The sequence below is a fragment of the Choristoneura fumiferana genome, chromosome 14 (genome assembly GCF_025370935.1).
Source record: "Choristoneura fumiferana chromosome 14, NRCan_CFum_1, whole genome shotgun sequence".
Taxonomy (NCBI): Eukaryota; Metazoa; Arthropoda; class Insecta; order Lepidoptera; family Tortricidae; genus Choristoneura; species Choristoneura fumiferana.
Window position 1 is genome coordinate 8107327 of NC_133485.1, and position 11223 is coordinate 8118549.

General features: G+C 47.0%; 1 protein-coding gene across 1 annotated transcript; it reads left to right on the forward strand.

The window, feature by feature from the left end:
* Nucleotides 1–941: 941 nt before the first annotated feature.
* LOC141434963 (uncharacterized) lies at nucleotides 942–3883 on the forward strand. Its single transcript, XM_074097460.1, has 2 exons — nucleotides 942–3606; nucleotides 3704–3883. Exon 1 carries the CDS (start codon nucleotides 1673–1675, stop codon nucleotides 3461–3463), a length of 1791 nt encoding a protein of 596 aa, XP_073953561.1. The 5' UTR covers nucleotides 942–1672; the 3' UTR covers nucleotides 3464–3606; nucleotides 3704–3883.
* The last annotated feature ends 7340 nt before the right edge of the window (nucleotides 3884–11223 follow it).

The following is an 11223-nucleotide window of genomic DNA, read 5'->3' on the forward strand; positions in this document are numbered from 1 at the left end:
ATCTGCAGTGGTAACCTTGTGCCAGTCTTTGTTGTTGGTGAGCGGGCGGTTAGAGCGGCCAGCGGCGCGCGGCGAAGGCGGCCCAGCGCGGCGGCTGCACGCGCGCGCGCACCAGCCGCCGCCATCGCGCCGCACAACCGCGCCGCACGCGCTCAGCGACAGGTCGTCCAGGTACCCGAAGATGCAGTAACACTGACAACGTGGGTGATACTCTTTACCGTGCCCGGATGATACCGACATGGAAATACCGACCCTGTTTTTCATGTACTTACACGCCCATAGAAGTTCGTGTCAGTTTCTATGGTGTGTACATGAAAAACGGGTCGGTATTTACACTAGGTATTATCCGACCAGTAAAGAGTGTCACCCGACCACATAATATGAGGTACATGTCCATAGCACGTTGGTGTCTTTAAAGGCGGTAAATAAGGAATACGAAGCGAGAGTGAGTCTATTATGAAGTCATAGAAGCTCGAAGTCGAGCTTGATGTGTATGGCAAGTGAAATTCGGGCAAATGAAAATTTGGGCAAGTAAAGGTCAACGGGTCCTACCACCTGCTGTTATCCTGAGTGTATCTTTTTTATAATATTTTGTTCAGAATGATAATGAGGGAAAAATATGCTGTAAGAATCCTGAAATACCTATGGCACAATATTCCTTATTGAATGCCATGCATCTATAAACTAAGTTACTGATTACTTATATACGTTCTACAGAAAGCAATGGTGAATATAATTGTGAGCAGCTGCTTATTAACAACAAATCTACTGCATCAACCACATTCCATGTAGGGATGCACGTTACAACTAGATTTTTATGAAGATTGATTCAATTGGATACAATCTATGTGATTTTTTAATTGATTCATTTCAATATGATCTACAACAGATTTGATTAATGAGTAAGGTAAATCGTATCCTTTAAATCGTATTCAGAGGGGGTGTAGGGCGGAATGAGTACGCTTGGGTATGCGGCGCTGAGCTATTGGCTCGTTCCTGTCAAGTCTGTTATACGCGTCCACGTCGCCCCCAGCTCGCCGACGTACGGGCTTGGGGGCGAACCCACTCCGTAATCACCTAATGAGTGGGTCGCGCACCCTGGTAATACTGTGGTCGGTAACGGGCGTCGCATAATACCATCTACCCCGGACCGCAGTAGCTAAGTATGACAGGCCATCTGCCGGGTATAGTAGGTGACCCGGTGGATTTAACACTGCCTACCTGCGTGTGTCCTGCGCAGTTGATCGCCGTGCGCAGGGATGAAGGAGTCCTGGGGGGTTGAGTCGAACGGGGTCGGGGTTACCTCGGGAGACAACACGCCCTCTTTGGTCTGGATTTCAGGCTAAACGGTAGCCTCGCAGCTAGCCACTGCGGGGAAATGGACACGCGTAACTGCACGGATGAGCTGGGTGCATTACGCTGGCGAGACGGGGTGGGGTCCTCCGGGAGGGCAAGGGAACCGGCCATGCTGACGGAACAAGGGTGGCGGAACCACTGGTGGTTGGGATGGATCACGATCATCAGCCGTCATCTGTAGTTCCCGATGTCGCGCAAGGAACCTAACCTGCACCGTCTATATCTGCTGCGTAGCCCCGGTGTCGTACACGACATCCCCAATGTTGCGGGCTCCATGGAGGGTAGGGAGCGCGGCGGATGAAGCAAAAACCCAACTATGGAACAAAAAAGGTCCATAACCCAGGGACCAGATGGGAAACCTGACGGTACCTTACAGGTGGGCGGAACCGCGAAAGCGGGTCCATCCACTCACACGTCTTCAGGGTCTGCGCAAGCGGAACCTAACCGACAACACAAACAACGGGAGGGCGGGGCCACAATCGTGGAACTACCCTCCTTCACACGCGGAGCCAAGGCAGCGATGTCGACCTTGGCCTCCGCAAGCACACACACACATGGGGGCGGTGCTGCTAAGGTGGGACCGCCACACACCAAGCCACGTAAGTCCGTGGTCGGTCAAGGGAAGGCTGGGAAACCAGCTGGACCGAAGCCGACCACGTCGACTGCGAGCGACCATACAGGCCCAGCGCCACCTCAGGGAGGTGCAAAGCCAAAGGCGGGAGCGACTCCTGACGTCTCCGCGGCAACAGGGCAACCTGAGGCTAGTGGATCGACGACGGGAGGAGCTGCCGACCTCAAACATTTTGACGAGGCGTGGACTCTTGTTGACCACCGCCGGGGCAAAGGCAAGTCCGGCAAGGCGGTGGGAAGCGCTAGTGGTGCGGGAACCTCCCAAGCTGGAAGCGGTCCTGCGCCCAAGCGCAAGAGCAAGAAGCAGCGCCAGCGTCAAAAGGAGCGGGCGAAAGCGGCGAAAGCTGCTAAGCGCGAGGCAACAGCTCTTGCCAAGAAAAACCCCAAAATAAAGGGGAACGTCAAGTTTGCGAAGGGAGCGGCAGGCAGCCAGGGCAACCAGGTAGCCGGTCGAGGCCAACGCAACGAGACGCAAGGTCAGAGCAAAGCCGGGGCTAAAGGTCCGACTCAGGCTACGGCTAAAAGGAACCGCCATGACGACACACAGTCGCCAAGAGGCGGGTCCAAGAAGCCGAGGCTTGAGGAAGGAGCTGAAGCCTCGTACGCGGAGGCGGTGCGGTCGGAGCTACTGGTTGCGGTAACAGCCGCGACCGGTGAGCCCCTGACTGCGCAGGCCTCTGCAGAAATACAGGCACGCCTGCAGGAGCAGTTGCTCGAGCAGGCAGTGCAAGAAACAGGCATCGACTGGAGTGGGGACCCCCAGTTTAGGGGGAAACCAATCCTTGCCAACGGCGCCCTGAAATTGTGGTGTGAGGACCACGAAACAGTTGAGTGGCTCACAAAAACAATTGCGGGGTTTACTTTGTCCACTGGTACTGGACTGATGGTAAAACGTCAGTGCGACCTAGTCCGGATGGTTCGCTGTGGCGTCCTGCTACCGGGTGACCAGCCGGACATCTGGAAGGTGGGACGCGCACTGCGCTACCAAAACAAGTGGGCAAGGGTGGACAGCTGGCTCCTCCATAAAGTGGACCGGCAAGAGGGGGACACGTTCCTCATCTTCAGTGCTCCGGAGGACGTGGTGCAGACCCTGATTGAACGGGAGCGCCGACTCTGCTACATGCTAGGGTCGGTGTACGTGAAATTTCAGGGTCCGAAAGGTAAATTTACCGAGCACCTGCCAACGGACACGGGCCACGAGGAGGAAGCCACCGGCTCCAAACAGGAAGCCACCGGCTCCAAACAGGCGAAGGGAATGAAGCCAAGGGAACACCCGGCTGACCCTAAGCCTCCTCCACAAGCGCAGTCGAGCCCCCTGAAGCCGACCCATGAAGCAGAGGACGAGGAGGAGCTGCTTCTGGGTTCGGAGGGAGGCTCTTGCGCTGCGGGCCTAGGCAACCTGGCCCTTGGGGGGTCAGATTGGGAGGAGATGGAGGTGCTGTCGTCAGATGGCGAACCCAAATCCCCCAATCTGTAACCTCATACAAGCCAACCTCCACCACAGTGTGACCGCAACGGCTCAGATGCGGAAATGGTTGGAGGTCAACCCAACAGCCATTGCCCTGATCCAGGAGCCGTGGGTCAGGAATGGCATCGTATGCGGACTCCGAAGTGCAGGAGGTAAGATAGTCACATACACGGGCCCGGATAATCCACGGGCCTGCATCTACATCTCCAAGAACATACATGCGCATGCTCTAACGAGTTTCTGTTCTAGAGATCTGTGCGCTATTAAAGTGCATAGAGCGCAAGATCACAGCCTGCCAGAGGTGGTCGTCGCCTCAGTCTACATGCCAGAGGCTGATGCACCACCGCCACACGACATGACGAGGCTGGTAACCTACTGCGAAGAGGTCGGATTGCAGCTCATCATTGCCACTGACTCCAACGCACACCACGTCCTCTGGGGGGATGCAAGTTACAAACGAGAGAGGTAAGCTTCTTGTTGAATACCTGATGACCACGAATCTGAACATCATGAATGTGGGATCGGAACCCACTTTTGTGAATAGACGTAGCAGAACGATCATCGACCTAACACTGGCTACAGAAGCGGCATCAGGAACCATCTCTAACTGGCATGTGTCCAAGGAGATATCATGTTCTGATCATAGATGGATCCGCTTCGACATGCAGGTAGTTACAGTCCCTGTTTCCCCAAAGCGTAACCCACGCAAAACCAACCGCGTGCTTTACGCCAATAGACTGGATCAGCTGCTCGGGGAGCGGTCGTGCCCAGACAGACTCGTGGGGACGGGACAGATAGAAAAACAGGTAGATATACTGACTGATAGTATCACAGACTCCTACCACGCTGCATGTCCTTTATCAACCCCGTCAGAGAGCACCAACAACAAGGTGAAATGGTGGGGTCCTGAACTGGAAAGGCTCAGGAAAAAGGTAAGACAACTATTAAACAGAGCAATGAATACATGCGCGGATCTGGACTGGGACAACTACAAGGAAGCCAAGTCCAGATACAAAAAACGACTAAGGTACAGAAGTACCGAATCGTGGCGCAAATTCTGCAGCAGCATAGAGACCTGCGTACAGGGCTCCCTAAAAAAGCCAGATAACACCTTCACCGGCACACCAGAGGAAACAGAGCGCGTACTGGTACAGACACACTTTCCAGGCTGCCACATCATGCGCTCAGTCCACTGGTCCGAGGAGGAGACAGTTACAACCGAGGAGCACTGGCAACAAGCACTCGAGGTAATTAGCCCATCAAAGGTTAAATGGGCAATTAGTAGCTTCGACTCCTTTAAATCCCCAGGCCTGGATGAGATCTTCCCGGCACTCCTAAAGTGGGGAGGACATCGACTGATCCAAAGGCTCACCACCGTTTTCACAGCATGTTTAGCTCATAGATACATACCGAAACGGTGGAGGGAGGTAAAGGTAATATTCATCCCGAAACCTGGGAAAAGCGACTACTCCGAACCCAAGGCACACAGACCCATTAGTCTCACCTCGTTCTTGCTGAAGACTATGGAGAGGCTCTGTGACCGGGATCTGAGAGAACATGCCCTAGCTACAATACGTCTACACTCACACCAGCATGCGTATAGCCAAGGTAAATCAACAGAGTCAGCTCTACATGCAGTGGTCAGCAGAATAGAAGAGGCCATTGAAAATAAATCAATGTGCCTCGGCACCTTCATCGACATTGAAGGAGCCTTCGATAAGACCAACTTCAGCAGCATCACTTCGGCCCTGACAAGACACAGAGTGAATCCGGTCATGGTCGAATGGATAGGTAACATGCTCAGCAAAAGAATCATCAGACTCAACTCATCTGAGACACAACATGCACTGGTAGCCAGAGGATGTCCACAAGGAGGGGTGTTGTCACCACTACTGTGGAACATGGTAGTAAATGACCTCATAACCAGACTTAACCAACACCATTACTACACGATCGGGTACGCTGACGATATTGCTATATTAATAAGCGGTAGAGTCAGCAGCACTGTGTGTGACGTCACGCAGCAGGCAATACGGATCGTGGAACGATGGTGCATCGAAAACGAACTAACTGTCAACCCCAAGAAGACAGAACAGGTAATGTTCACAAACAAACGGCTGCTGGGCAACTATAACCCCCCCAGACTGTTCAATACGGAACTACAGTTCAGTTCGGAGGTAAAGTATCTAGGAGTAATACTGGATAGCAAATTGAACTGGAGTAACCATCTCAACAATAAGATCGACAAGGCCACGGTGGCTTTCTGGCAGTGCCGTAGAATGGTAGGTAAGCAATGGGGTTTATCACCCAAGGTCACTCTATGGCTATACCAGTCAGTCATCAGACCTATAATCAGCTACGGTGCAGTGGTTTGGTGGCCACGAACCAAACTAATCACCGTCGAAGCAAAGCTACAACGATTCCAGAGGCTGGCTTGCATGGCAACCACGGGCTGTATGAGGACGACTCCGACTGCGGCCCTGGAAGCTTTGCTTGGCCTGCCGCCGCTGCATCTGTTTATCCAACAGGAGGCGGGAGCGACGGCGGTAAGACTAAAAAAGCTAAACCTATGGAAAAGCGTAAGTGTTCCACACGCCAAACTGCTTGATGAACTGGTACACAGGGAACCACTCTTTGAGGCGGTCACCGACAGGATACCCAAACAGTACGTATTCGATAAAAAATACAAGATACAACTACACGAAGACCCGGGGGAAGGACTCAACTTGAAAGAGCTAAGGATCTTCACGGACGGGTCAAAGACATCAACTGGTACAGGCTCTGGAACACACTCAGAGGACCTGAATATCAACATATCAAAGCCACTAGGAGCCCATAATACCGTCTTCCAAGCGGAATGTATGGGAATCATAATGGCAACTGCAGCGATTGACTCCAGGAAGGTACAGGATTTTCCTATCCGTATACTTTCTGACAGCAAATCGGTCTTGCAAGCCCTGCAGAGCGATACAATGACATCAGGGCTAATCTACGAGTGCCATTGAGCTCTGACGTTGGTAAGTGAGACAAACACCATAACACTACAATGGATAAAAGGACACAGTGGATCGCGAGGTAACGACGCGGCCGACCGATTGGCTAGAGGGGGTTCGGACATGAAGGTCTTCGGTCCCGAACCCATTCTACCTCTGCCCTTTGGATGGCTGCGCGGCAAACTGCGACACAACACCAAGGTAATGCACCAACAATATTGGACGAACCTAGATACATGCAGGCAAACCAGAGAAGCCCTCCCGACGATCAACCCCGGATTGTCCCGCAAGCTTCGCGGACTTAGGAGGGATCAACTCCGACTGCTGGTCGGTGCTCTTACTGGTCATGCTTTACTAAACAAGCACTTACATAATCTAGGTGTTACAGACAGCCCCCTGTGCAGAGCATGCATGGAGGCAGAAGAGACAGCCACTCACATCCTTCTGGAATGCTCTGGTGTGGCGAACTACAGGGCACTACACCTCGGATCACCGGGGTCACTGCAGGAAGTCGCCGGCAACGTGAAGGGTCTGCTAGGCTTCCTCCAGGAGCTAGGCTGGCATGAATAGTGCCTACAGCCTAATCACGCAAAATAGGCGCACTTAGACGTCGAGTTGCGGAAAACAGCCCGCTATACCTATACCTATACCTATATATCGTATTCAGAGACAATGTATTAATTTGTTATAAGTATTGAATATTTATTACCTATCTCCAATTCTTAATGAAGACAGATCGATTATAACCGGATGCCGCAACAAATTCACATTACTAGTTCTCATTGTTTATGATACCAAGCGATGTAAATAGATGAAGTAAATAGATGTACACAGAAAAATCAGAAACATGATGCGGATAGTTTAGAAAAGTCTTCATGTATTTTAATTAATAAATCTATTTAATAATTAATTTAATATAGGTAGCTAAAATTTATTTATTTTACATTGTTTTATGCTGTAAGTATCGTCCTGTGTGAATAATAGTGTTATTTTATTGTGATTATACCAATGGCTCCATTATATACAGTAGAACCCGCTTAAGAAGTTTTTGAGTGGACCTAGCTAAAAAACATCTTAACCAGGAAATCGTATTAAACGTGAAAAAAAAACTAGTACCTAGCTGATTTTTGTTTCTGATTGTTCATCGTAAACTTTTAATATGATCACTTTTTATTCTTGCAGTGATTGCTTTTTTTTATTTTTGACATCATTGAATGAAGATAAGAATTTTATAACTCGCAACAATTGAAACTTAAAACAAATCAAATCTAAGTGTAGGCAGCTATACGGTCAAGGACTTTAATTCATGAGCCACCATGGAACCGTTTCACAGTAAACGTCATAGTGACATTGCATTAATTAACAATGAAAAGGTGATGAATTAAAGTCCTTTACCATACGAACCAAATAGCCGATCGCTTAGTCAGGGCTACAAACTTACGAGTATCTGGACAGGAGGAGGTGTCGCCAGAATCGCGTCCCCTTGCGTAATATTAGTACGACATGGTTAGTCGCAATTTTTTTCACCAGAATACATAAGTTGGTAATTGCAGGGACCGACGTAAAATGGCGTATTATGCGGGAAATCGTATTAAACGTGATCGTATTCAGCGGGTTCTACTGTATAGTACATCCAATGTGTGGTCAGATTTAATGTGTAAAATGTTTTATTTATCAAAATAAATACAAATTTTGAACTGATTTTTAATACAATCCGATTTTTGTGAGATTGATTCAAGAGCATGCAATTCGATCCGTGGATTGTTCAGTGGTTTACAATCCATTATGATTCAAAAGATCGATTCAAAGTGAAAAATCATGCATTCCATGATGTACTCTCTTTAGTTGAGCTACAGAATGCATAATCCACAGGATTACAGCCCATGGTATGTAAGTGTAACGCTGCCTGGCAATGTGCAAATATATAAAATAATGTAGTGTAGGGAAGGGACTGAGTGATGTGCAGAACAGAGTACTTGAGAGTTGAGAGTACACATAGCAAGCTAAGCACTGGTTGGTGCGCGCGACTGTCAAATGCACAAAAATTTATGGGCATTTTACATGCCACAGACTATACTAATTAATTATTAATAATGAAGTAAATAAGTTATTTTCTGGTTTGTTTTGTACCTATTTACTTTATCATTAGCAAGTAATTACATGAAACAATTAGTCTATAGCTGTTATTCCTTTTCCTAATACAAATGCAAATATAACATTGTCTGTACCTACTAATATATACATATACTAGAATAGAAAAAATATTTATTAGGTCTAACACTCACCTTCAGTAGGTAACTGTGCTATTAATTCTGGTGCCACATTGTCTGGAGGACGAGGAGTTGACAGAGCTTGTAGCGAGTGTGCCAAGCAAGGAGGTGGCCTCAAAGCTGGTGGTTGGATCTTTTCCGCCTCAGGGTCAGCCTTGTCTGGCTGATCAGAGCCATTGCCATTACCATTGCTATGGCTACTTCCACTTGGTACACTGCCAGAGTTGCTGGCTTCATCTTCAGGACTTTCACTATCTAAAGAATTCTGTAAATGCTGAAGTTGCTTAATACAAAATAGTTTTTTAATTAGTTCTCAATAGTATAAATGAACTAATAGCTCACTACTAAGAAAGTGTAACTAGTAAAAGGTTAACTTACAATATACCACCATGAAGGCACCATACACACTCGGTTGACTCTCCGATCAGAGCTATAATTAAGGTCTGAAGGCTCATCATTCCCCGAGTCACCATCATCAGTCTTTTCACTATAGTAGTACGAATTAGGGCAAAATGATGGAAAATTGGGGAACAGAAATGCATGACAAGTCACGCACACTGGCTCTCCAAAACTAGGTCCATAATAGCCGTTGCAGACATGACATGTTGAATTCTTAAACAGAAAATAAATAACTTGATTAAATATCTGAAAACATAGAAATTAACACGAATTTTCTAGTTTATCTTACGTTAAACTCAAAATCTAGAGGCAGATCCAAAGGACTTGGAACAAGTTTATCGTCGTTCTCTTCTAATTTTTTTATGAAGTCGTAATATTCCGGTGTTACTGCACACATATTTTTGAAAAGCAAACCACGTAATAACTATTTAATATGTTATGGAACATTTACTTGTTTAGACTATGACATAAATCCACAAAACAACGTAAAACCAAAAGCTTTCTTTCGTAATACGTAAATAGGAACAATTGAATTGACTGACTCAACTGACTGACAAATTGATTGACAAACAGTGTTGCCAATTCCTAGAAACTTATCCCTAAAACTTAAGTTAAAAACCCCTAAAATTGCTATAATTAATTGGAAATCCCCCTAAAACATGTTAGTATAGGTAGTGCCACAAGAATTGAAGTGAATGATTACACACACAGCAACATGTCGTATAATGACATCAGGCAGGATTGTAAGTTTGATATACTTACCATCCAGATTTTTTTTTAATTTTCCACCCACCGGCTTACTTACATACAAAAAATCTCTACTTTACGTCTATGGGAGGTACCCACAAAATGTTTTTTTTTTTTAATTTTTCATTGTACAAGTATCATTTTGTCGGGATAGTTTTCATTATATATCCGTGCAAAATTACAGCTTTCTAGCATTGATAGTCCCTAAGCAAAGCCGCGGACGGACAGACAGACAGACAGACATGGCGAAACTATACGGGTTCCGTTTTTGAACTATGGTCCAGACGATTACATATTGATTAACGTTGCTTTTGTGATGGCAGCGACATTGGATTTGATTTTTTTTCGTGTGAAGATTCTATTTTTCGAGCCCTTTCATTTGATACCCATATGGAACCGACTGAAAAGAAATACACACTAGGCTATTTTCGATGGAAGCTATCTTGGATAAAACATATGTTAATATAACCTAACTACTATACCACATTTTAGCATGCGTTGCTGCAGGTAATGCAAAATCTTATTAGGTTCAACAGGTTAATACGTATAAAAATATTTTTTTTAAGAAGAAAGTAAAACCGACTCCAAAAAATAACAAAAAATGGAACCGACCGCAAAACCCTTGAAAGCTCGAAGTCGGTGACTCAGCACAATAGTCGTCTACCTCACGATCCTGCTGGGTCATGCTGAGTCATCAAATTTGACTGGCTAGATCGGGTTACCCCAGGCTAGGGAATGCAATCCCGATCTCGCGGGATCCCGATCTCGCGAGATCCCGTGTAATTTTTCGGGATCAATCCCGAAGCATAATATGACGAGATCTCGTTCGAGATTGACGGGATTAGGCGGCAATGGTCAGCGACGTTACACACATCCGCTCGCGACGCGAGCGGTGCGCTGACCAAAGATTATATAATCACTGCGTTTTGCGCTGACTGACGGACGGACGGACGGCCGGGTGGGTAGGCGGGAGTGCTGTGCCGTGCCCTTAGTGTAAGTTTTCGGTTACAAAATACGTCTCGATCGCGAACGTTCCGCTAGAGGCGCTGTTCGTGTTTCCATACAAATTGAGATTTTAACGCGAACGCGCTCGAGACGTATTTTGTAACCGAAAACTTACACTAAGGGTACCGAACAAACTATTCCGAGTATTTCCGAATATTAGCGACAGATGACGAGTGAACGAGTGGGACAGATAATAATAAACTGTATCGAGTGAGTGAGAAAGAGGTGCATTGCGTTACTTTAGTTAAATTAAAGGATAAAGGCTTTCGTTTCCAATAATATTTTGTTTTATTCGACCTCACTATAACCAAGAAAAAGTTTTCATCGTTTACAGTGATGTGATTTTTTTAACTAG